The sequence below is a fragment of the Oncorhynchus clarkii genome, chromosome 32 (assembly GCF_045791955.1).
Source record: "Oncorhynchus clarkii lewisi isolate Uvic-CL-2024 chromosome 32, UVic_Ocla_1.0, whole genome shotgun sequence".
In the NCBI taxonomy this organism is placed as follows: Eukaryota; Metazoa; Chordata; class Actinopteri; order Salmoniformes; family Salmonidae; genus Oncorhynchus; species Oncorhynchus clarkii.
This window is the reverse complement of record NC_092178.1, coordinates 23046725-23073963: the sequence shown is the minus strand read 5'-3', so window position 1 is coordinate 23073963 and position 27239 is coordinate 23046725. Positions and strand designations below refer to the sequence as shown.

General features: G+C 43.3%; 2 protein-coding genes across 5 annotated transcripts in view; one reads left to right on the top strand and one right to left on the bottom strand.

The window, feature by feature from the left end:
* LOC139391789 (otolin-1-A-like) overlaps positions 1 to 27239 on the bottom strand; it is a 48252-nt gene that overhangs the window by 9078 nt on the left and 11935 nt on the right. Inside the window, exons 1-6 of one of the 4 annotated variants that reach the window (XM_071139337.1) lie at positions 7269 to 7424; positions 6832 to 6961; positions 2821 to 2853; positions 2062 to 2132; positions 1889 to 1960; positions 1708 to 1774 (exon numbers count right to left, since the gene is read on the bottom strand). In XM_071139337.1, coding sequence (XP_070995438.1) covers positions 1708 to 1774; positions 1889 to 1960; positions 2062 to 2132; positions 2821 to 2853; positions 6832 to 6846 — 258 coding nt within the window. In that variant the 5' untranslated portion in view covers positions 6847 to 6961; positions 7269 to 7424. Of the gene's footprint in view, positions 1 to 1707; positions 1775 to 1888; positions 1961 to 2061; positions 2133 to 2820; positions 2854 to 3019; positions 3590 to 6831; positions 7237 to 7268; positions 7425 to 27239 lie in introns of those variants that run through there. The other 3 variants (XM_071139336.1, XM_071139334.1, XM_071139338.1) reach the window with 3 other exon arrangements.
* Positions 8202 to 19184, top strand: LOC139391787 (glycoprotein-N-acetylgalactosamine 3-beta-galactosyltransferase 1-like). The gene is made up of 3 exons (XM_071139332.1): positions 8202 to 8451; positions 14610 to 15274; positions 18605 to 19184. Exons 1-3 carry the CDS (start codon positions 8283 to 8285, stop codon positions 18779 to 18781), a joined length of 1011 nt encoding a protein of 336 aa, XP_070995433.1. The 5' UTR covers positions 8202 to 8282; the 3' UTR covers positions 18782 to 19184.

Below are 27239 nucleotides of genomic sequence, written 5' to 3'. Positions count from 1 at the left end.
TGCTTAAAGCTAGTGAGGGAGATAAGTGTTATGTCTAGTCTATGATACCAGGCTGTAAAATGCAGTGAAGGAAAACAGTGTTTGCTGGCTTCTTGTCAATGCTTCTGGGAACCCTGGCGGAAACAGTGCACATATTTGGAATATTGGGCAGGCGTTTGCATAGAAGGCCTGATTGAAAATGTAGATAGGCACAACTCACACTTCCTTGATGTCAATGGGAGACTTTCTTAAAAATGTTGTGTGAAGATCTCAAGTCCGAAAACCACCCAGACTGAAAAAGTTGAAGAATTCCAAGTGGCCTTCCACACATGTAACTTGACTAAGAACCTCAGATGACACTCGTAACAGCCATATAATCGAACCCTAAACTTAGCCCCTAGAATTCCCTTCAAAAAACACTTAAAACCAAACCCAGGCATAAATCCTAATGCCTCCTCTATTAAAGATGACCCGCCTTAAACCCTAACGTTCTCTAACATCTACAGCAGGGATGGGCAACTTTGATGGGGGTGGGGGCCACTAAAAATCTGAACTCATCATAAGGGGCCCCAGTGGCTCGTGGGTCTGTGTACCCACATCCATACCCCTCCAACTTGCGAGTAAAACATTTTAGCGGCCACCTCGTAATAGCGAAGGTGGAAAAAATCAGTTTTAAAGCTAATTTACTGCAATTCTGCACATTTTGCCATGGGTTGAAGGCAAATGTTTGCAGTTTTTAACATGATAGCTGATGATCAATGGGCCCCACCCCGGTCGGTAATTCGACCATGCTTACTACAAGTTTAGATAGCTGGCCACTACACTAACTTACCAACCTAATGACATGGGCTAATTGAGTGACTGGTGACGCACAACCAAATTTCCAAATTGCACCTTGTGTATTCTATTATTCTAACTATCAACAGTAAGTTGAGACTCTGAGTTTTTGGGGGGGGAAATTGGTCCGCGGGCCTATAAAAGGGGACTCCAGTCTATAATTCTCCACAGCAGTTGTGACCAACCAGCAGTTAACCCTAACATTTCCCATATTACCTGCTCAGGTAGCTAGCCTATAACTAGGACCTGGACAAATTCTTGACCATTTTGGTCGTCATTGTCAAAAGATTCACTGCAGAAGTCATAGAAAGGACCCAGTTCCACGAGAGTGCAGTGGACCACACTTTAAGGGTATAAGATGCTATTTGGGACACCCAACCCTGTCTGGATTCTCTGAAAGCACTACTACTGTGTTTAAGCGTCTGTTATCAATACAGGTGCCATTCATAACTTATCATATTTCATTATGACGCATAATATTGCTTGGAATTGCCTTTTGAAGGTATATCAACAGTCAGGGAGTCTAGTTGTAGTAGATATATATTGACTTTGTGTTCAGGAAATGTTTATTCAGCACGCCTGACGTATAAGGCATGTTCAATATTTTGTCACCCGGGAGAGGGTGACTGGTAAACTCACTCAATTAAGTTGTGTAAGGCCCAGCACAATATTTGTCCATCCTGTACTTCAAAGGTAGACTATTCAGGATATCCTCTCTTGTATTGCTTAAGTTTGAGTTAATCAGTATGACTCTTATACTGGAAGCAGACAATGCTGTGTTTAATGTAGGTGTATGCAGGTAGGCCAGAACTACCAAAGGTTTCTATAGGACTGTGGGGGGTTGTCTGGCTAAACATTCTAGATCCCAAACCTTCAAAAATAGAACTCTACCTTTTCTCCAGGAATTCCTTTCCCAGGCACCCTCTGTCCCTCGCAGTCCTGGCAAACCAATCTCACCCTGTTTCAAGACACAAAGAAAATGAAGACAATAAACAAGTTATGTAATAACTATTTCAAATGTCTGGGGCCTAATGAACTTTGACCTCTAAATGAACTTTGACACCTTGCTTACCTTAGGTTCGACCCCTCCATCTTCCCCAAGTATACCAGGTATCCCAGAGGATCCGTCAGGTCCTGGTTCACCCTGGAAACGACCACAGATCAGACACACACCTCCACATTCAACACCTGCTCATCTCAGCTGTATATTGTATGCTGCATTGGAGACCTTTGCCATCCACTCACCTTTGGCCCTGGCTCCACGACTTCTCTCTCTCCCTGTGTGTTCCGTGCTGCCCTGGGAAGCCCTGGTCACCCTGTAGAGAAGACAACTGAATCAGTCCCTGATTAGAGGACCTGGACCCTCTCTTTCAAAAATTATCCGCCACAATTGTTGCAACCCCTATTACTAGCCTGTTCAACCTCTCTTTCGTATCATCTGAAAACCCCAAAGATTGGAAAGCTGCCGCGGTCAGGAAAACCCATCAATCCTGGGAACCCTGGGGCTCTTGTGTTTCCCTGGAGGTCAGAAGTTAGAGGATCAGGGGATGAGAGGTAATCCCTTAGTGCAGGGGTTCCCAAACATTTTTTGCGTCGGGACCCCATTTATGATAGCAATCTCATCAAGGACCCTGTCATAATATCAGAACACAACTCCTACTACAGTGTGATAAAAATGGCATTCAAGAGGTTTTACTATGACTTCTGCAGTGCATGGCCGGACTTATCAAGTCTCAGTCCCCGGGACTGAACATTTAAAAGGCATCAGAGAGACCATTTTCACATTGTAAAGCACATTTCCTGCTATTCTACAAATTTAGACTTGGGGCAGAGAGACAATTCTGTCGACGGACTTACCCCACTTTGAGAACTTACCCCACTTTGAGAACTCTTGCCCTACTGTACTCCATGTTTTCATGACCATCATCACCATAGACACACAGCACTTCAATACCTCACATCTTGAGGTGGTTTAGGTTAAGGTCAGGGTTAGGGTCAACATACCTTGTCACCTTTGAACCTTGAACCCATGTCATCCTGAAACACATAAGACACTGAGACATTATCTAGGTACATACTTCACTGTATGAGTATGAGAATACTCCAGTACATGTCATATCTCACATACAGCATAGCGTACACATACAGTACATATCCAAGCTAGACTAATCAGTGGGTGGAACAGCTAGTGATGGTGTCTCACCTTAGGCCCTGGTAGATCCTCTCCTGGGAACCCTTGTGTTAGGCCTATGGGACTCCCAATCACGGCCAGTCTGGATCTTAAATACTTTGAGCCCAGGTGACTCCAATGACTAAACAGAATACTACTATGTTACTGTATGGATGTATGAATCTTATTATAATCATAATACTGAATGTGTGTAGTTTTCGTCCAGAATTAGAAGGACTGTCTGTTCCTTGTTAGAAACGAATGGAGCTATCGTCAGACTGGCTGGAATGCTGTGTTCCTTATGGGACATCTTATCTCTACACAGGGAGAGGAGAGACCCTGGGCTAGTAGTAAATTATTTAACAGGTGGTGGACGATGTGGGAAGGCTTGTGAACTATACTGCCATTGTATCGGAGTGGAGGAAGGATAGCTTAAAACCTATGACATCATTTTTAGTTTATAACCTGTTGTAAATTGTACCATGATCAGTACTCTCGAGAATAAACGCTTTTGATTGAATTTGAGACAGGTCTCTGTCTATTTTATGCAAATAAGTATCTTACAAATTCTTATAAATGGGCAGAGTGTTTTAACTGAATTGGTTGATAATCATATAGGAATCTAATTCCTTTAACAATTGGTCCTTCGAGCCGGATCTAAATACCTGTCCCTGTCATCTGAAGGTAATAAGCCGAGAACCGTGCACGGACGTCCCGTATAACAAAGTCCTGTCCCCTGACATTGAGGCTCTATACACCCCAGACCGATAGGGACGGTGACTAGATCCAACGAACATTGCTTTTCCCAGTCAGTGACAAGGTCAGTAGCCTTTATTCTCGAATTTGGGGGGAACGATGAAAGTTATCTTTGAATTAATGTTCTACATTTTTTTTGAATTGATCAATTATAGGAGCTTCATTACTCCAAACAGATTAACAAGGTTTTGTATGACCAATATACACAGGGTTTTGTATACACAGTAGGAATAGGTCAGCGAAGACCTACGGTCAGGTGCGCTACCAGAAATAAACTAAACTTAATAACAGAGGTCCGTTTGCCCGAGTTATTAAGCCGGGATACTAAATGGGTGTTGTTAGGTAGGACGGATGGCTTGTACGAATAACAACTAACAGGATAGTTTAACATTTTAAGGTATAGGGGGCAGCATTTTCACTTTTGGATAAATAGCGCGCCCAATTTCAACTTATTAGTAGATGTGGATAGGAAACACTCTGAAGTTTCTAAAACTATTTTAATCATGTCTGTGAGTATAACAGAACTTATGTAGCAGGCAAAACTCTGAGGACTAACTTTTTTTTGCCTCTGACTGCTCCCTCAGTTGTCTTTGCCAAGGGATATTTGATAGGAACCATTTTTCAGTTCCTACCACTTCCACTGGATGTCACCAGTCTTTGGAATTTGGTTGAGGTTATTTATTTGTGCAACGAAGAATAAGAACATCCTGGAACAACGTTACACTATTGAGAGTTGCGCAAGACGTAAAAAGGAGCATGGTTTGTTTACTTGCTGTATTGAATACAGATTGCCCCGTCTACAATTTGATCGATTATTAACTCCTCGCCAATAGTGAAAGGCTTCTTGGCCTTTAGCAATACGGCTAGCCACTAAGTATGACGCTCTCAGTGCAGCCACGTTTGTTGATGTGGTGGCTTTCAAGACTTACTTCTGTCCTTCATGTTCACGTTTTCTTCGCTCAAAGAATTTAACAGGTTTGTCTTTAAGTGTAGGGTGCTTGGTTTAGATGTGCCAAAGCAGATTTGAGGGCTTCATTGCCTCGTTAGATAGCCTATCTCCACATACTACGCACAGGGGGCTTGGAACATGCAAGTCACCTGACACAATAAAGCCATATTTTAGGTAGAACATCATATTTTCTATTGAATGAGGCAATTTTTTTTTTGCAGTCTCGGGCACCGCTGTCTGCATTACCAACAACGTCGTTGGGCCTTTTATCTCCCTTACACCTTCTGAAGAAGCTCTCCAGCTATGTTTGTTTGTTTTTATTCATGTCAGCTAACATAGTACAAAGTTGTCGGGCAACACAGCTCACGCAGACCGTGATGAACTCGCTGCGCACGTATTACTCAAGTTCAAAGTCTGTAAACTGTTGTGGGCCTGACAGAGATATTAGAGTGGTGAGAAAGAGACCAACAGATTGCACCAAGTTCAATGTAATTACTGCACAAATAGCCTATAATTGTATAGAATTATTATTTTACCCCCCAAAAAAATAAAGAAAAATAATAATATTTATCCTTTCTGTGTGGCACGGTAGCGAATGTCCGCGGCCCGGTGGTTTGGGACCGCTGCTATAGACTACAATATTATGCAACGCTAGTGTTGATGATATAGAACAACATTTCTTTATTGCCGTTTACATTTTGTGCTACTGCACCCTTTAAGCCAGTGGTACCGGTTGATCTAGATTTCATGTGTCTGAAGGTACAAATCAAGTGCACTATATGCCGACCGCTGGCTAATCGGATGGCTAAGATTACTGTGTCCGCATTAACATAGCAGGCGTAAAAGAAAGGTACAGCAAAGTTGATACTGTGAGATTTCAAAACATTTAAAACCATGACTAGAGAGAAACTGTCAGAGACTGTTTATAAAAGTGAGTTTATGTTTAAGTTCTTATTCAGCACTGTCAACACTTTTTATTCAACACTTTTATAAGCCATAAAATGTGCATTCTTCCTACTTCCTACTTCTTCCTACCTACCAACTGTAATGAAGGAGTAGGAAAGTGTATCATGAATTTGTGCATGAGGCGACTCGAGTTTCGCCATCAGCTGGAAGACAGTGTCAGTGGAGGAAAGGGAGAGCGGAGGGACGTTGAGAGGTGGACCCTGTGACTGACCATCAGTATCATGTTTTTAAATGGTCTGAACAACAATACATGTGAGCGGTAGATCTCGGCTTGCATTTTGACTCAGAAAAGCTTGGTGACCACCGCTTTAAGCTCACCTGAGAAAAATTACAAACTGACGAAAATGTATAACAATACAAGGTTCATTTAACAGTAAAATAAGACTAAATGCATTTCAAAATGTAAGCTGTGAATGCCTGAAATCTATTATATTGTAGAAGTTAACCAAATGATGCTGCTATTGTGTGACTGTGACATACAGGCTCAATAACTAGCATGAAAAATATTTTCAATTGGTAAGAAATAGTCATTAATGCCCATGACATGTGCTATCCTGTGCATATATATGCACATTCATATTTTAATTGTACATAAAGTATGATCTGAGAAGATACAAAACATATCTGAAAAATGTGTTTATCTGGGGGTCACCTCAACACCAACGTTTTTTTACAGCTTTGAAAGTGGTCACTAGTGGGTACTTACACAGCTGTCAATAACCTAATAATAAAATATCTGAATGGCTTAAAATAAAAACGGTCATGGATATGACAACCAGATAAATGGGTTGAACCCAAAGATTCACGTGGGCTTAATGGCTACGTGGGCTTAATAGATACGCTGCATGTACTACAATACTGATGATCAATAACATATGTTCATTGCGTGCTGTGCTAAAATCTTGAATCAGAGATGCAGAGATATTGTCTAGGCTCTGGAATTATGGTAAACACCGCCATCGTGCGGCGAGGGATTAAACGGCACATGTTCTTCTAGAAAAAAGGGACCAACGATATTTGTTAAATCTCCTGTCCCCTCAAATATCCTCTATTCAAGGCAATAACTAACATGGCCATAAGTATAAGTACGTGCTTATCAATTTCATTTATTAGCTACACATGTATATGTATTGACCGTGCACATGCAATGTGTTCTGTAGTGTTGCCAACTTACCCCCCATTCCCTCATGAAGATAGTGACCTCCTCGGGCGCCGCCGTTTTGTTCCTTCTGAATTCATCTTTGACATACTGGTCTCCCAGCGCTCTCAAATCAATGGGCAGGAACCGGTGCAACAGTAGAATCCTCTTATACAAAGAGAAAACTCTTGATACATGGGAAGGATTCGCCATGAAGTTGTTGGCAAGAGAAACACGCAAAAACAAATAAATCTAGTAAGATCGCTAGCCAACTATGTATGACGGTTAGCTACTTGACTTTCCTTCAAAGACAACTTGGTGGCTGATTGTATGACAAGGTGAATGTTAACTAAACTAGCTATACTAATCTGTGATTGCTGGCTCGAACTCACAACATTCAGGTTTCAAGCGAAACATCGCGTTCACAAGTCCTTTCGTGACAAATGTGAGAGCAAGCAGGTGAAAGCAAATACCTTTGTAGAAAGTTATTCACGTGAATTTCATATGTTCCAGTTATTGGAAATGACTTGCATCAAATTCTATATGCATTGCAGCACTAAGCAGTAGCCTAAACGACAAGAAACAAATCAGTCAGGGGATTCTCAATGTCCATCGTAACCTGAGACAAGTATTATGAAGAGTGGTTATGAACATGTTATAGAACTGTTACAAAGTTGTTATTTATTATAAAAAATGACATTTTTATTTGAGTTCCCTCCCCCAAAGAGAAAGAGAAAAAAATAGGGGCGACACTGACTAAATCGATTTTTGTTTCCTAGAACATTCTCGTGATTGCAGATAAATGTATGAAAGCACGATCCGTATACCGTTCGTTCAATATCCGAATTTAAACAACAAATACGGATACCATTTGTATCAGTGGATATGATCATGCACAGACTGAAAATGTGTCAATTATAGCCTACTAGCGCACATACATACTCGCAGTCTCGTCATCAGATGTATCAGACATGGCAAAATTCAGACAAACTGCTTGGTAACATTCCATGCATGAGTATAGGAGGTACCTGATAAACCATGAGTTCACCTGCCTATAAAACTCACTCCCACCGCTATGTGCTCTTACTCTTGTCAATCCATGCTTCTATGCGTTATCCACAATCAGAGGAGAATATTTGTGTTAAACCTTTTTGTATGAACAGGTAAGCCCGTTTTCTTCCAGTAAAAATTACCAACGATAATATCAAAATATTTAAATATCAAAATGTTGCAAAATGTGTTATTGTAACTTTAAAAGTAACAGTAACTTTGATTGAGAGTCATTATTACAATCCTTTATTTTAAATGCATCCCCACTTGTAAAGTGATCTTGAACATGATAGCACAATCAACGTCAGTTGTATACTGTATATAGCATATTTGCAAATTATTTTTGACAGGTTGGAAGTAACAAGTGTTTGTTCACCTGCCCTAACTCACTTATTTTTTTGTATCACTCACAGTGTTTGGTCTGAAAGAGGGGAATTATGATCACTCTTTCACTGGTACCCTTTGTGTCTGGGCTGTGTATAGGATTTCTGTCTATTCAATACATTGTTTACTCAGACACCAGCACTGCAAAACCAGCTGTTTTCTCACTGGGTAACTCCAGTGGAGTTCATAATGACAAAAGGGTTCCAAGACACATGCACTCAGGTAATTGACTTCTGAATATCCATTCACTGCATTTTATTTGTGGCTTTCTTAATCCCAATATTGTAGTAAAATGTTATTCATCAAAAACGAATGTAATGTAAACAAATGCGTTTTGAGGTTTTCTCCACTTGCTATGACGATGTAAGGTCTAAGTAGAAAGCTTTTTTTGTGTGTGTGAGAGAATCTTCTAACATCTGTGATTCCTGAAAGAATTCTGGTTCCAAGATGCCAGTGGATAAGAGCACAGTGCTGGGAACACTACTGTTCGGGGTTTGATTCCTGCATAGGCCATATGCAGTTGTTTCAATGACAACCAAATACTTTGGATAAAGTACAGTTTCCCAAACTCGGTCCTGGCCCCCCAACAAAAAAACGTGGGTGCCCTATCACTACACAGCTGATTCAAATACAGTGCCTTCAGAAAGTATTCACACCCCTTGACTTTTTCCACATTTTGTTGTGTTACAGCCTGATTTAAAATTTATTAAATTGAGATTTTGTGTCACTGCCCTACACACAATACCCCATAATGTCACAGTGGAATTATGCTTTTAGACATTTTTACAAATGTATAAAAAATGAATAGCTGAAATGTTTTGAAAAGTTCAAATGTGCTTAAGAAGTCACAAAATAAATTAATGGACTCACTCTGTGTGCAATAAGTGTTTAACATGATTTTTGGTACCTCAGTCAAGCAGTGAAGTTGAAACATAGATTCAACCACAAAGGCCAGGGAAGTTTTCCAATGCCTAGCAAAGAAGGAAACCCCACCTATTGGTAGATGGGTAAAAACTAAAATCTGACATTGAATATCCCTTTGAGCATCGAGAAGTTATTAATTACACATTGGATTGTGTATCAATACACCCAGTCACTACAAAGATACAGGCGTCCCTCCTAACTCAGCTGCCAGAGAGGAAGGAAACCGCTAAATGTTGGAATATTGCTGTGGAGACTTGCTTCCATTAAGCCACAAGAGCATTAGTGAGGTCGGCACTGATGTTGGTCGATTAGGCCTGGTTTACAGTCGGCGTTCCAATTTATCCCACAGGTGTAAGATGGAGTTTAGTTCAGGGCTCTGTTCAGGCCAGTCAAGTTCTTCCACACCGGTCTCGACAAACCATTTCTGTATGGACCTTGCTTTGTTCACGGGGGCAATGTCATGCTGAAACAGGACAGGGCCTTACCCAAACTGTTGCCACAAAGTTGAACACACAGAATCATTTAGATTGTCATTGTACAGAATGTACATATAGGTAAGGATAAAGTAACTAGTCAAGAAGATAGATAATTAACAGTAACAGCTGTAATGTCTGCTTCCAACTCACATGCTCTGTCACGCCCTGATCTGTTTCACCTGTCCTTGTGATTGTCTTCACCCCCCCAGGTGTCGTTGTTTTTCCCCAGTGTATTTATCCCTGTTTCCGGTCTTTCTGTGCCAGTTCGTCTTGTGTTTCCAAGTCAACCAGCATTTTTCCTGTTCTCGTGCTATTTGCATTTATCTTTTTTCTAGTCCTCCAGGTTTTGACCCTTACCTCTTTCTGGACTTTGTACCCACCTGCCTGACCATTCTGCCTGCCTTAACCACGAGCCTGTCTGCCACTCTTTACCTCCTGGACTCTGATCTGGTTTTGACCTTTTGCCTGTCTACAACCATTCTCTTGCCTACTCCTTTTGGATTAATAAACACTGTAAAGCTCCAACAATCTGCCTCTTGTGTCTGCATCTGGATCTCACCTTGTTTCATGATATGCTCAAACCCCACATAGATCCCCTGAATGCAACTCACTCTCCAGATCCCAATCACCTGAATTCTGATCACCTGTTCACACACCTGTGTGTCATTATCACACTATTTAGTTCAGTTTGAGGCACCCCATCATTGTGAGGTATTGTTTTTTTTGTGACACACTTCTATTCAGAGCTCTGTTTCCACCGTAATTTAATCCTCCCGTGTATGATAGTTTTTGCCTGCCTCACTAAAAACGCATTTCGAAAATTCTCTGCCTGTACCTTAGCCTATCGGATATTTAGCAGTCTTACTTCCGGCGCCGACAGAGATAGCCGCCTCGCTTCTCGTTCCTAGGAAACTATGCAGTATTTTTTTTATTTTTATGTGTGTTATTTCTTACATTGTTACCCCAGGAAATCTTAGGTTTTATTACATACAGTCGGGAGGAACTAATGGATGTAAGAGCAACGTCAACTCACCAACATTACAACCAGGAATACGACTTTCCCGAAGCGGATCCTCTGTTTGGTCCACCACCCAGGACAATGGATCGGATCCCAGCCGGTGACACCAAAACAACGGCGCCACAGAAGGGGCAGACGGAGCGGTCTTCTGGTCAGGCTCCGTAGAAGGGCACATCGCACACCGCTCCCGAGCAAACTACTAGCCAATGTCCAGTCTCTTGACAACAAGGTAGACGAAATCCGAGCAAGGGTTGCCTTCCAGAGAGACATCAGAGATCGCAACGTTATTTGTTTCACGGAAACATGGCTCACTCGGGATACGTCAGAGTCGATACAGCCACCCGGCTTCTTCACGCATCACGCCGACAGAAACACACATCTCTCTGGTAAGAAGAAGGGCGGGGGTGTATGCCTTATGATTAACGAGACGTGGTGTGATCATAACAACATACAGGAACTCAAGTCCTTTTGTTCACTCGACTTAGAATTCCCCACAATCAGATGCCGACCACAATATCTTCCAAGAGAATTCTCTTCGATCATAATCACAGTCGTGTATATCCCGCCCAAATCAGACACATCGACTGCCCTGAAAGTACTATATTAAACTCTATGTAAACTGGAAAAAACATCCTGAGGGTGGATTTATTGTAGCTGGGGCTAATCTGAAAACAAGGCTCACAAAATTCTATCAGCATATTAAATGCGTGACCCGGGCTGGCAAAACCCTGAATAATTGTTATTTTAACTTCCGCGACGCATATAAAGCCCTCCCCCACCCTCCTTTCGGAAAATCTGACCACGATTCCATTTAGTTGCTCCCAGCTTATAGACAGAAACTAAAAAAGGTAGCGCCCGTGCTCAGATCTGTTCAACACTGGTCCGAACAATCGGATTCCACGCTTCAAGATTTCTTCGATCACGTGGACTGGGATATGTTCCGCATAGTGTCGGACAATAACATTGATGAATATGCTGATTCGGTGAGCGAGTTTATTAGCAATTGCATCGGTGATGTTGTACCCACAGCGTCTATCAAAACATTACCCAACCAGAAACCGTGGATTGATGGCAGCATTCTCTCAAAACTGAAAGCGTGAACCACTGCTTTTAATCAGGGCAAGGTGACTGGAAACATGACCGATTGCAAACAGTGTAGCTATTCCCTCCGCAAGGCAATCGAACAAGCGAAGCGTCAGTATAGAGAAAAAGTAGAGTCGCAATTCAACGGCTCAGACACGAGAGGTATGTGGCAGGATCTACAGTCAATCACGGACTACAAAAGGAAAACCAGCCCCGTCGCGGACCCCGATGTCTTGCTCCCAGACAAACTAAACAACTTCTTCGCTCACTTTGAGGACAACACTGTGCCACTGACACGGCCCGCAACCAAAACCTGCGGGCTCTCCTTCACTGCAGGCAATGTGAGTAAAACATTTAAACGTGTTAACCCTCGCAAGGCTGCCGGCCCAGACGGCATCCCCAGCCGTGTCCTCAGAGCATGTGCAGACCAGCTGGCTGGTGCGTTTACGGACATATTCAATCAATCCCTATCCCAGTCTGCTATTCCCACACGCTTCAAGAGGGCCACCACTGTTCCTGTTCCCAAGAAAGCGAAGGTAACTGAGCTAAATGACTATCACCCCGTAGCACTCACTTCTGTCATCATGAAGTGCTTTGAGAGACTGGTCAAGGACCATATCACCTCCACCCTACCAGATACCCTAGACCTACTCCAATTTGCTTACCACCCCAATAGGTCCACAGATGACGCAATCACACTGAACACTGCCCTAACCCATCTGGACAAGAGGAATACCTATGTAAAAATGTTGTTCATCGACTACAGCTCGGTATTTAACACCATAGTACCCTCCAAACTCGTCCCTGGGTCTTGCCCCAAACTCGACCCCGGAATGTGCAACTGGGTTCTGGACTTCCTGACAGGCTGCCCCCAGGTGATGAGGGTAGGTAACAACATCTCCACCCCACTGATCCTCAACCCTGTGGCCCCACAAGGGTGCGTTCTCAGCCATCTCCTGTACTCCCTGTTCACCCATGACTGCGTGGCCATGCACGCCTCCAACTCAATCATCAAGTTTGCAGACGACACTACAGTGGTAGGCTTGATTACCAACAACGGCGAGACGGTCTACAGGGAGGAGGTGAGGGCTGCCGGAGTGTGGTGTCAGGAAAATAACCTCACACTCAATGTCAACAGAACAAAGGAGATGATCGTGGACTTCAGGAAACAGTAGAGGGAGCAGCCCCCTATCCACATTGACGGGACAGCAGTGGAGAAGGTGGAAAGTTTTAAGTTCCTTGGTGTACACATCACGGACAAACTTAAATCGTCCACCCACACAGACAGCATGGGGAAGAATGCGCAGCAGCGCCTTTTCATACTCAGGAGGCTGAAGAAATTCGGCTTGTCACCAAAAACACTCAAACTTTTACAGATGCACAATCGAGAGCATCCTGTCGGGCTACATCACCGCCTTGTACGGCAACTGCTCCGCCCACAACCGCAAGGCTCTCCAGGGGGTAGTGAGGTCTGCACAATGCATCACCGGGGGCAAACTACCTGTCCTCCAGGACACCTACACCACCCGATGTCACAGGATGGCCAAAAAGATCATCAAGGACAACAACCACCCGAGCTACTGCCTGTTCACCCCGCTATCATCCAGAAGGCGAGGTCAGTACAGGTGCATCAAAGCGGAGACCGAGAGACTGAAAAACAGCTTCTATCTCACGGCCATCAGACTGTTAAACAGCCATCACTAACATTGAGTGGCTGCTCCCAACACACATCTCTAGCCACTCATCTCTAGCCACTTTAATAATGAAAAATTGATGTAATAAATGTATCACTAGCCACTTTAAACAATGCTACTTTATAAAATGTTTACATACCTTACATTACTCATCTCATATGTATATACTGTACTCTATACCATCTACTGCATCTTGCCTATGCTGTTCGGCCATCGCTCATTCAAATATTTGTTATGTCCATATTCTTATTAATTCCTTTACACTTGTGTGTATAAGGTAGTTGGCGTGAAATTGTTAGATTACTTGTTAGATATTTCTGCATGATCAGAACTAGAAGCACAAGCATTTCGCTACACTCGCATTAACATCTGCTAACCATGTGTATGTGACAACTAAAATTAGATTTGATTTGAAAAGCTGTTCAGGGCCCTGTTGCTTTCAGACTTGGTGCACCAGTACAGCTTGCCATGAAGTAGCAGATAGAATAACTTTTTAGGGCCTTCCTCTGACACCACCTGGTACAGAGGTCCTGGATGGCAAGCAGCTCGGCCTCAGTGATGTACTGGGCCGTACACACTACCCTCTGTAGCGCCTTGGGGTCAGATGCCAAGCAGTTGCCATACCAAGCTGTGATGCAGCCCGTCAAGATGCTCTCAATGGTGCAGCTGTATACCTTTTAGAGGTTCTGAGGGCCCATGCCAAATCTTTTCAGCCTCCTGAAGCGGAAGAGGTGTTGTCATGCTCTCTTCATGACTGTGTTGGTGTGTGTGTAAACCATGATAATTCCATAGTGATGTGGACACAGAGGAACTTCAAGCTCTCGACCTGCTCCACTACAGCCCTGTCGATGTGGAAGGGTGCAGGCTTGGTCCTCTGTTTCCTGTAGTCCACGATCAGCTCCTTTGTCTTGCTGATGTTGAGGGAGAAGTTGTAGTCCTGGCACCATACTGCTAGGTCTCTGACCTCTTCCCTGTAGGCTGACTCAACGTCGTCGGCAATCAGGCCAACCACCGTTGTGTCGTCAGCAAACTTAATGATGGTGTTGAAATTGTCCGCGGCCACGCAGACGTGGGCGAACAGGGAGTACAGGAGGTGTCTAAGCACGCACCCCAGGACCAAGTTTGGGACACCATGTGCTAATTGACCACACTTTTTATTCATTATTTTTAAATGATCTCTTTCAGATGAGGACAGGAGTGTTGCAGCCAGCCTGTCCCAAAATGTACGAGTACTATGTTGGATCATGACTGGGCCTAAGAACCTGGAGTCCAGAACCAAACACATCCGGGCCACCTGGGGCAAACGATGCAACAAAGTCCTCTACATGAGCTCAGTGGAGACAAAATTCCCCACGGTGGGGCTCAACGTAACTGAGGGACGAGACCAGCTCTACTGGAAGACCATCAGAGCCTTCCAGTACATCTACCAACACCACCGCAACGACTACGACTGGGTCCTCAAAGCCGACGATGACACGTTCGTGGTCATCGAGAACCTCCGACACACATTGTCTAAACAGGACGCGGAGAAGCCTGTATACTTTGGGAGAAGGTTCCGCCCGTTCGTCCAGCAGGGTTACATGAGTGGTGGAGCCGGCTATGTCCTCAGTAAAGAAGCCGTCAGAAGGTTCATCAAGGGATTCGACACTGGGAAATGTTCCCACTTCTCCACCATAGAAGACATGGCTCTAGGGAAGTGTATGGAGACTATGGGTGTGGAGCCGGGGGACTCCAGAGATGTGAAGGGAAGGCAGACATTTCATCCCTATCCACCACAGAAGTACCTGGTCAAAGAGCCACCCAGAAAACTGCCCTGGTATCTCTTATACGACCACTACAAACCAAGAGAGGTGAGCATAGCCTAACCCTAATGAAGTGGACACTTACATCAAGTACGATCATATATATCACTCTATTCAATTATCTTTTCAGGTCTGTATGTGGGTGTGATGCTATCTCCATGCGTAATCTAATCAAATAAAATGTTATTAGTCACATGTGCCGAATACAACAGGTTATTGCTTACTTACGAGCCCCTAACCGGCAGTGCAATTTAAAAAAAAATACAGATTAAAAATAAGAGATAAAAGTAACAAGTAATTAAAGAGGAGCAGTAAAAAATAACATATACAGGGGGGTGCCGGTACAGAGTCAATGTGCGGATGCACCGGTTAGTTGAGGTAGTATGTACATGTAGGTAGAGTTAATTAAAGTGAGTATGCATAGATGACAACAGAGAGTGGTGTGGAGAGGGGAGGGGAGGGGAGGGGCAATGTGAATAGTCTGGGTAGCCATTTGATTAGCTGTTCAGGAGTGTTATGGCTTGGGGGTAGAAGCTGTTTAGAAGCCTCTTGGACCTAGACTTGGCGCTCCGGTACCACTTGCCGTGCGATAGCAGAGAGAACAGTCTATGACTAGGGTGGCTGGAGTCTTTGACAATTTTCAGGGCCTTCCTCTGACACCGCCTGGTAGACCTTACAGTGAATTGCTTACTTACGAGCCCCTAACCGGCAGTGCAATTTTAAAAAAAATACAGATTAAAAATAAGAGATAAAAGTAACAAGTAATTAAAGAGGAGCAGTAAAAAATAACATATACAGGGGGGTGCCGGTACAGAGTCAATGTGCGGATGCACCAGTTAGTTGAGGTAGTATGTACATGTAGGTAGAGTTAATTAAAGTGAGTATGCATAGATGACAACAGAGAGTGGTGTGGAGAGGGGAGGGGAGGGGAGGGGCAATGTGAATAGTCTGGGTAGCCATTTGATTAGCTGTTCAGGAGTGTTATGGCTTGGGGGTAGAAGCTGTTTAGAAGCCTCTTGGACCTAGACTTGGCGCTCCGGTACCACTTGCCGTGCGATAGCAGAGAGAACAGTCTATGACTAGGGTGGCTGGAGTCTTTGACAATTTTCAGGGCCTTCCTCTGACACCGCCTGGTATAGAGGTCCTGGATGACAGGAAGCTTGGCCCCAGTGATGTACTGGGCCGTTCGCACTACCCTCTGTAGTGCCTTGCGGTCGGAGGCCGAGCAGTTGCCATACCAGGCAGTGATGCAACCAGTCAGGATTCCCTCGATGGTGCAGCTGTAGAACCTTTTGAGGATCTGAGGACCCATGGCAAATTATTTCAATCTCCTGAGGGGGAATAGGTTTTGTCGTGCCCGCTTTACGACTGTCATGGTGTGCTTGGACCAGTTTGGTGGTGATGTGGACACCAAGGAACTTGAAGCTCTCAACCTGCTCCACTGCTGCCCCGTCAATGAGAATGGGGGCGTGCTCTGTCCTCTTTTTCCTGTAGTCCACAATCATCTCCTTTGTCTTGATCATGTTGAGTGAGAGGTTTTTGTCATGGCACCACAAGGCCAGGTCTCTGACCTCCTCCCTATAGTTTGTCTCGTTGTTGTCTGTGATCAGGCCTTCCACTGTTGTGTCATCGGCAAATGTTATGATGGTGTTGGAGTCGTGCCTGGCCGTGAAGTCATGAGTGAACATGGAGTACAGGAGGGGTCTGAGCACGCACCCCTGAGGGGCCCCTGTGTTGATCAGCGTGGCGGATGTGTTGTTACCTACCCTTACCACCTGTGGGTCGGCCCATCAGGAAGTCCAAGATCCAGTTGCAGAGGGAGGTGGGCAGGTGGGAGATAGGGCTTCCTAAATATAATCCCCAATTAGAGGCAACGATTACCAGCTGCCTCTAATTGGGAACCATACAAAACCACCAACATAGAAATACACATTCTAGAACACCCCCCTAGTCACACCCTGACCTAAACCACTATAGAGAATCCAATGGCTCTCTATGGCCAGGGTGTGACAACATGTTGGTATTACAGACTCGGACAGAGGTTGAAAATGTCAGTGAAGACACTTGCCAGTTGGTCAGTGCATGCTCGCAGTACACATCCTGGTAATCCGTCTGGCCCTGCGGCCCTGTGAATGTTGACCTGTCTAAAGGTCTTACATCGGCTGCGGAGAGTGTGATCAGTCTTCCGGTACAGATGGTGCTCTCATGCATGTTTCAGTGTTATTTGCCTCGAATTGAGTATCAAGTTGTTTAGCTCGTCCGGTTGGCTCGTGTCTAGGCAGCTCTAGGCTGGGCTTCTCTTTGTAGTCTGTAATGGTTTGCAGGCCCTGCCACATCCGACGAGCATCAGAGCCGGTGTAGTATGACTCGATCTTAGTCCTGTATTGATGCTTTGTCTGTTTGATGGTTCGTCAGAGTGCATAGCGAGATTTCTTATAAGCTTCCGTGTTAGAGTCCCGCTCCTTGAAAGCGGCAGCTCTATCCTTTAGCTCAGTGTGGATGCTGCCTGTAATCCATGGTTTCTGGTTGGGGTATGTACGGTCACTGTGGTACCCACGTCATCGATGCACTTATTGATGAAGCCAATGACAGATGTGGTGTACTCCTCAATGCCATTGGAGGAATCCCGGAAGATATTCCAGTCTGTACTAGCAAAACAGTCCTGTAACTTAGCATCTGCTTCATCTGACCACTTTTTTATTGATCTAGTCACTGGTGTTTCCTGCTTTATTTTTTTGTTTGTAATCAGGAATCAGGAGGATAGAATTGTGGTCAGATTTGCCAAATGGAGGGCGAGCTTTGTATGTATCTCTGTGTGTGGAGTAAAGGTGGTCTAGAGTTCTTTTCCCTCTGGTTGCACATTGAATATGTTGGTAGAAATGAGGTAAAACTGATTTAAGTTTCCTTGCATTAAAGTCCCTGGCTACGAGGAGCGCCGTCTCTGGGTGAGCGTTTTCTTGTTTGCTTATGACGGAATTCAGCTCATTCAATACTATCTTGGTGCCAGCCTCTGACTGTAGTGGTATCTAAACAGCTACAAAGAAATGTATTGTGTGTAATGTATTGTGAAAGGTGTCATAGATGCTTTGGGATTAGAATTCAGTGTGTCATGATTATGGCTTATGAGTAGCTAAAGAAAATAATTACTCATGGCTTTGTACTTATTATAAGTAAGTAGCCAAGGTTTGTGCGAGCAGGAAAGGCTCATAAGACAAGAGCCTATATCTTGTTACTGTATCGTGAGGCAGCTTGATGTCTATCGCAGGGCCTTATATAAACACTTGTATAATGTTTTATACAGGCTTAATAAAGCATTTGGCATACTACCTAAACGACTATTAATATACTTAATCAGACTGTCGTTGTTCTTTCCCCCAGGGCCCAGATTGTTGTTCAGATCACATTGTATCATTTCACTACATCTACCCTGTAGAGATGTACACGCTGGAATACTTCACCTATCATCTACGGCCCTATGGATACAAGTACAGGTACAACCCTGATGCTGTAGCGGCTGAAATTGAGAGTAACACCACCACACCTGTCTCTGCTTAATACAGAGATATCACAGACGGACTACTGCACTGAAGAAAGAACTTATTACTGTGTCATGTTTAAATGTCGAAACAACAGCCTGACATTGCCACTTTCTTTGGTAAGCTGAGCAATGAGACTGAGGAAATGGAACCACTCTCAAATTCACTGACATTGTAGTTTTAAACATATTTTGAAGCTATACATTATTTACATAGACAACAAATACATGAACAATAGAGTAATATCGTTTATTTTTGTGACAGGGTGAGACTGTTGAACTAAGCTCATAAGGCATTTGCATATCATTAATCAAATTTGCATTGAGAAGCAAGGAATCTTCCAGACTTTGCCTTTAACTGTAGGCTTGCACTATCGACCACAACTGTTAATCGTATAATCTGTGTAGGTCTTATCTGTACATATGATACAGTGCCTTGCGAAAGTATTCGGTCCCCTTGAACTTTGCGACCTTTTGCCACATTTCAGGCTTCAAACATAAAGATATAAAACTGTATTTTTTTGTGAAGAATCAACAACAAGTGGGACACAATCATGAAGTGGAACGACATTTATTGGATATTTCAAACTTTTTTAACAAATCAAAAACTGAAAAATTGGGCGTGCAAAATTATTCAGCCCCTTTACTTTCAGTGCAGCAAACTCTCTCCAGAAGTTCAGTGAGGATCTCTGAATGATCCAATGTTGACCTAAATGACTAATGATGATAAATACAATCCACCTGTGTGTAATCAAGTCTCCGTATAAATGCACCTGCACTGTGATAGTCTCAGAGGTCCGTTAAAAGCGCAGAGAGCATCATGAAGAACAAGGAACACACCAGGCAGGTCCGAGATACTGTTGTGAAGAAGTTTAAAGCCGGATTTGGATACAAAAAGATTTCCCAAGCTTTAAACATCCCAAGGAGCACTGTGCAAGCGATAATATTGAAATGGAAGGAGTATCAGACCACTGCAAATCTACCAAGACCTGGCCGTCCCTCTAAACTTTCAGCTCATACAAGGAGAAGACTGATCAGAGATGCAGCCAAGAGGCCCATGATCACTCTGGATGAACTGCAGAGATCTACAGCTGAGGTGGGAGACTCTGTCCATAGGACAACAATCAGTTGTATATTGCACAAATCTGGCCTTTATGGAAGAGTGGCAAGAAGAAAGCCATTTCTTAAAGATATCCATAAAAAGTGTCGTTTAAAGTTTGCCGCAAGCCACCTGGGAGACACACCAAACATGTGGAAGAAGGTGCTCTGGTCAGATGAAACCAAAATTGAACTTTTTGGCAACAATGCAAAACGTTATGTTTGGCGTAAAAGCAACACAGCTCATCACCCTGAACACACCATCACCACTGTCAAACATGGTGCTGGCAGCATCATGGTTTGGGCCTGCTTTTCTTCAGCAGGGACAGGGAAGATGGTTAAAATTGATGGGAAGATGGATGGAGCCAAATACAGGACCATTCTGGAAGAAAACCTGATGGAGTCTGCAAAAGACCTGAGACTGGTACGGAGATTTGTCTTCCAACAAGACAATGATCCAAAACATAAAGCAAAATCTACAATGGAATGGTTCAAAAATAAACATATCCAGGTGTTAGAATGGCCAAGTCAAAGTCCAGACCTGAATCCAATCGAGAATCTGTGGAAAGAACTGAAAACTGCTGTTCACAAATGCTCTCCATCCAACCTCACTGAGCTCGAGCTGTTTTGCAAGGAGGAATGGGAAAAATGTCAGTCTCTCAATGTGCAAAACTGATAGAGACATACCCCAAGCGACTTACAGCTGTAATCGCAGCAAAAGGTGGCGCTACAAAGTATTAACTTAAGGGGGCTGAATAATTTTGCACGCCCAATTTTTCAGTTTTTGATTTGTTAAAAAAGTTTGAAATATCCAATAAATGTCGTTCCACTTCATGATTGTGTCCCACTTGTTGTTGATTCTTCACAAAAACATACAGTTTTATATCTTTATGTTTGAAGCCTGAAATGTGGCAAAAGGTCGCAAAGTTCAAGGGGGCCGAATACTTTTGCCAGGCACTGTATTTATTAAAGGTTCTTATGATTCGGGCATTCTATATTTTATTATATATTTATTCAACCAAACAGCTAAATTCATTCTGTTTGAGTTTCACATTTCCTTCTTTGCTTTTGTTGTACAATGTAAATATATATATTTTACAACTTCAAGTAAAACATAGGTTATAGTGATATTATGTTCAAATGAAAATAGAAGTATGTACTTAATGAGTTCTATAGATTTCTGAAGGTCTAACGCAATATTACATTCAGATTGTTAGCTAAAGACGTGTGCTGAACTTAGTCAAGATTTCAACTTAAAATTATATTTCTATATTTCTATATTTCTATGAGACTCCTGACCCGTGATAATCTGTTCAGTGTTTTTGGTTTGGAAGTTAAGGTGTCTTTTAATGGACAATTATTTGAAGCAACACAATGAGTAAAAACAAGGGTGTGTGAAAATATAAAAAATATAAAGAGGTAGAATATTTGTACAGTACAGGGGGTAGTTCACAGACTACATAAAGAACACAATAGAGAAATAGAGTATACAGGTCCTCTCTGGAGCATCAGTGTAGCAGTGCTGTTGTTCACCTGATCTTTGGTCAAACTGTAACTGATAGAGAGGCTGTGTCCCGATTCTCCACCCTTATCCCAAAGTATGCACTTACACACTCCACATCCTTGGGAGAGTTGGGATGCAGCCATAGATAGATAGGACCCCATGTCCTCAGTGCATCCCTCTGACATCAACATTGGGAAATGTGCAGGCTTTGCACACGGCCCTCCTCTCTTTAAACAAAGCACAACTGTCTGTTACGTGCGGACGCAGGTGCTCCTGCACCTGGCTTCCGACTCAAACTGGTTTCCGTTGCCCTGGCAACCTCCGTACCAGAACTGGGCACGGCCCAGGGTCCAACATGGCCCAGGGTCCAACAGCTGTCTGCACCCCACCACTGGAACAGACAAGGTTTTTGTCAGACTTTATAAAGTCTTCTACATCATTATAACAAGTTATAAAGCATTACACTTGTTTTATAAATGCTTATATTATATTACTTTCTATTTTAACTGACTTACAGAGAGACAAATGGGTTAATACCATCTGTTTGTTGAAGATGTGATAACTGGTTTAGTAACATTATGATGTAATCTGAACAAGAAAACAGATCTGAGCCTACCATAGACAAAATATTTATAGTGGGTGTATGGAAATGTGTGAAGAAATCCATGTACAGATACGACAAGATATGATAAGCCACACAAAGACAAACAATACACACAGAACCCTACAAAAAACAAACATTAGTTCAGTTCCACATGCCAATTTTCAAAAAGAAAAACATTTGACCTTTTTAAAAAAGGACACTGGTATTGAAAAGAAACAAGAGATGTTGAAAATATGTGTCAGCAAACAGATCTACAGCAAATGAAGGGTCTATGCCAGGGTGTAGGAGCTAGGGGTAGGAGCTAGAGGTAGGAGCTAGGGGTAGGAGCTAGAGGTAGGAGCTAGGGGTAGGAGCTAGAGGTAGGAGCTAGGGTGTAGGAGCTAGGGGTAGGAGCTAGAGGTAGGAGCTAGAGGTAGGAGCTAGGGGGTAGGAGTTAGGTGTAGGAGCCAGGGGTGGGAGCTAGGGGGTAGGAGCCAGAGGGTAGGAGTTAGGCGTAGGAGCCAGGGGTAGGAGCTAGGGAAGGGGTAGGCAAACTTTTTGGCTCGAGGGCCACATTGGGATTTTGCAATTTAACGGAGGGACACATTTTGGGGGGGACCAATTGTTTGTTAAAATCAATTTGCGGGGGCCTCCTGAGTGGCGCAGTGGTCTAAGGCACTGCATCGATCCCAGGCTGTATCACAGTTGGTGTGGCTGGCTTACAGGTTAAGCGGGCATTGTGTCAATAAGCAGTGTGGCTTGTTTGGGTCGTGTTTCGGAAGGTCGCACGGCCCTCAACCTTCGCCTCTCCCAAGTCCGTACGGGAGTTGCAGCAATGGGACAAGACTGTAACTACCAATTGGATACCGCAAAATTGGGGGGGGGGGGGGGTTAAAAATATATAATAATAATAAATACATCCCGTACTTTGCTGCCCCCCCCCACCCCCCCCCCAACCCTTAGGAGGTAAGGGGTGGGGTCTAGGGTTAGACGCTAGGGGGTAGGGGCAGGAGCTAGGAGGTAGGGGCTAGAGGGAGAGGCTAGAAGCTAGGGAGTAGTGGGTAGGGGCTAGGAGTAGGGTCTACGTGTAGGAGCTAGGGAGTAGTGGCTACAGGTTCAGGGCTACAGGGTAGGAGCTGGGGGTAGGGGCTAGGAGTTAGGGGGTACAGGGGAATAGGGTAGAGGCTATTGGATAGGGGCTATGAGTAGGGGTTACTGATACAGGGTAGGGGCTATGGGGTAGGGCTACGGGGTAGGAGATAGGGGGTAGGTCCTACGGGTAGGAATGAGGAGGTAGGGGGTAGGGGCTAGGGGTAGGAGCTAGGGGTAGGGGAAAAGGCCTAGAGGGTAGGAGCTAGGGAGTAGGGGCTACGCGTTAGGGGCTACGCGTTAGGGGCTACAAGGTAGGAGCTAGGGGGTAGGGGAAACAGGGTAGGTGGAACGGGATAGAGGATACAGGGGAATGGGGTAGGGCCAAGGGGTAGGAGGTATGTGGTACAATCGAGCTCGAGAGAGCTCACCGAGCACTGAGTCCCCCACCAGCAGCCAGACAACCACCGCGCCCAATCACCATACGTCTCCTGAGATTCACCGACAAGGAACGAGTCCTATAGGCGGCGAAAAACAACACCATCACAGTGGGAAACGCCAAACTCGCTTTACACCAGGACCTTAATTTGAGTGTCCAGGATTTAGATTTACTATGTTATGTCCAGTGGTGACCCGTATTTCAGGGCAGGTGGGGCCCCAAAACATTTGTTGGGGGGGCTTTTCTGTTTTGCATGTTATTTTGGCATTAATACGCGTCACATATCAGTTTGCAAACAATGTAAAAGAATATATATCATTGAGATAATAAAGCCGCATAGAAACGTGGTCTCTTTTCTGTTTTCTTGAGTAAATCAGCTCCAAAATGCAGGTGTTTCAGCGTAGCTCAGTGTTTTCTGTGGTAGTGTTGCACCGTGATTGTCTCAGTGTTCTGTCACTCATGAGGACACATCATCATCGCCAAGTCTAAGGGTAGAGCTAGAAAATTCCAGCCCCTTGGGTGCTGCCATAGAGTTACAATAGAAGTGCCCATCCAAGAAGGCTCAAGGTCATTGGCCACTGATAAAATGTAAAATCACATTACATCTACAATAGCTTTGATTGCACTGATCAGTCATCATCATGAATCAAGTCGACAATCTACTGGCAAATCCTTTTTAATCCTTGTCATATGAAGAGAAATAATGAAGTAAAATTATAGATGAAACTTATTGGTGTTCATCGGCCAAAAACATTACACAACAAGTTGGAAATTGCAAATTCAACAATGAGTGGTTTGGAAGGAATCAGTGTGGCTAACAATCAATCAGTGTGGCTAGCAATTATTAGCCTGTGATTCAGTGGAGTGGCTGTGTGGTCCAAAGTCTAAGATTAAGAGTCTCTTTTCCTAGTTTAAAACTATAAACATTCAACATTGGCCATACTGTCAATGAAGCATGATTTGTGCCGTGCTCAAAACAACTGTTAACTCGGAACTGCAAAATCTGACTTTAGTGAGTTCAAGACAACTGGGAACTCAGGAAAAACGAGTTATGACTGGGAAAATACATTTTGAACTTTCATCCAACTCGGAATTGTAAATTCGGAACACGGGCCTCTTTCAAAAGCTACGACCTGAAGATCACTGTCAGCTGGAATACGCCGAAAGCGCAGAGACCATCACAGTGGGAAACGCCAAACTCGCTTTACACCAGGACTTGTCAGCTGGAATACGCCGAAAGCGCAGAGAATTTGACGAAGTGAAGAAATACTCCATTGACCGAGGCATCTTCAGGGGATTCAAATACCCAAACGAGCTCAGGATTCTTCACCAAGGAGCCCTGCGACACTTCGAAACTCCCGAAGAGGCAAAACGTTTTTTGAAAGACAATCCTGGCCAATGAGAAACAGACCAATGACTAAATGCGATTAATGCCATTACTAAAGGAGGTAAGACGACATATAGCCGATATCCAGAGATCCACCCCCTAAATGTCATTATAGCCATCCAATTTATATTTATTGTGCTTTAACTGAGAGGGATGGGCTGTATAGCCTAACCTAGGCCTACTAATGTTTCAGCCTACTTTTATTTCCCTGTTTTTTTGTTGTTGCTATTATTACCTGGGGTTCCCTATGTCCCTTGGGAGAGGCATATGTAGGCTGGGCTATTGATTTTATTTTTCTCCCCTCTTTTACTATGGTCTGGACGAGGGCAACTGTGTTATTTACTCAATGCGTGGTGGAGAGGATGAGGCATTTCTTTGGTGGGGAGAGGGAGACGTTGTGCGTTGCTAACTGTTCCCGGTTTTTGTTTTATTCGGAACACAGAATTGAGACTGAGCGGGGGATCCAACAGACTGGTCTGCCCAAATCCGCAACATGCTAACATGGATCACAAACAGACAAGAGTCAACGTGGATTCAGATAGAAGCCCAATCCTGTGGTTCATTGCCCTTAAGCTCAATTATATTCATTAATAACTTTAGTGAAGTGGGCAACATAGCCAAAACCTTTGTGATTTACAGCACCCTACTAGCGTGGAGGGACTGTAAGAAATACCTGGGCATTTCCTCCCAAATATGTTCTCACTCGCCTATAGTAGGCAACCCAGACTTGCCAAAAGCCCTGAGGGATGCCAACTTTAATCTTTGGCATACCCTAGGAATCAGGACCTTTTCAGACCTATTTCATCAGAAAACCACTACACTGAAATCCTTTCAAGAGCTCTGCAGTGAATTCGATGTGCCAAGATCCCATTTTTTAAAAATATCTTCAAATTAGACATGTAATTTCCTCATTTACCTCCAAGAGGAGGTTTAGAACTCAGTTGAATGAAGTTGAAACCCTTCTTGTCACAGCACAATCAATTAAAGGCAAAACATCTTACATCTATAGACTCATTTCTGAGAAAGGAAGCTCCTCTTTTACTCCTTTGAAAATAATCTGGGAAAAGGACCTTGGTCTGACTATCAGTGATGAGTTATGGGCGGAGGTTTGCGACAGGGTATACTGCTCCTCTACCAGTGTAAAAATGAAAGAATCTAATTACAAATTTTTGTACAAATTTTATTATACTCCTTTGAGACTCCATAGAATGAAAACAGATATGTCTCCTAACTGTAAAAGATGCACCTCTGAAAGCGGAACCTATATGCATGTATTTTGGAGCTGTAGGGAGATTGCCAGATTCTGGCAATCTGTACATACTGCTGCACAGAAAATACTAGAGGTACAGTTTGATATGACCCCGTGTATCTATCTTCTTAATGCCCAGCAGGACTTTGTTCTTGATCCTGACAGAGAAAATTTGCTTATGACTATTACATACTTTGCTAAGAAATGTATTCTTCTATTGTGGGCCTCTAATACTCCTCCTACATTTAAAATGTGGATTGACCAGATTGTTGACTTTCTTCCTCTTGAAAAGCTCACTTATGACCTCCACAAGAGACAGCCCAAGTTTGATAGACTCTGGTCTCCACTATTCAACTATATTTCAAACTGGGCAGAGTGAACGGGGTGACTAGGGAAATGCGCAGATACATGTTGTGTAAGGTACTGTAAAACCTAAAAACGAATTATTGGCCCGTCGTCTCAGCGAATGCTTGAAATAGCTGATAAGAACCTTAATAGTGCTGCTGCAAGTGTTATGTTTTTTTTATTTTTATTATTATTTTTTTATTTAGTTTTTGAGGACGTGTGCGTATGTGTGTGTGTGTGTATGTATATGTGCGTATGTATGTACGTATGTATGTATGTATATATATATATATATATATATATATATATGTACCAAGGAAAATATATAGATTAAGAAAAATAAATGCTTTTATTTGACTTTATCATTCATTTTAATTGTGTTTTTATTTTTTCAAAAGTATTATTATTTTTTATTTTTTTTATTTTTTTTAAAGCCTGTCACATCTGTGAATGTGGAATGTGTTTTGTTGGTTGATTGAAAAACAAGAAAACTTAATAAAACTTTAAATTGAAGAAAAAAAAAAAACTTGTTTTTCAAACGCTCCACAAATTTCTTGTTAACAAACTATAGTTTTGGTAAGTCGGTTAGGACATCTACTTTGTGCATGACACAAGTCATTTTTCCAACAATTGTTTACAGACAGATTATTTAACTTATGTATCGCAGTTGCAGTGGGTCAGAAGTTTACATACACTAAGTTGACTGTGCCTTTAAACAGCTTGGAAAATTACAGAAAATGATGCCATGGCTTTAGAAGCTTCTGATAGGCTAATTGACATAACT

Bases quoted from the DNA above. Each gene is read 5' to 3' on its own strand.
- LOC139391787 (XM_071139332.1), top strand. From the start codon at position 8,283: ATGATCACTCTTTCACTGGTACCCTTTGTGTCTGGGCTGTGTATAGGA. The intron at 8,452-14,609 runs GTAATTGACTTC...GATCTCTTTCAG, and splicing joins TCCAAGACACATGCACTCAG to ATGAGGACAGGAGTGTTGCA. The intron at 15,275-18,604 runs GTGAGCATAGCC...TCTTTCCCCCAG, and splicing joins ACCACTACAAACCAAGAGAG to GGCCCAGATTGTTGTTCAGA.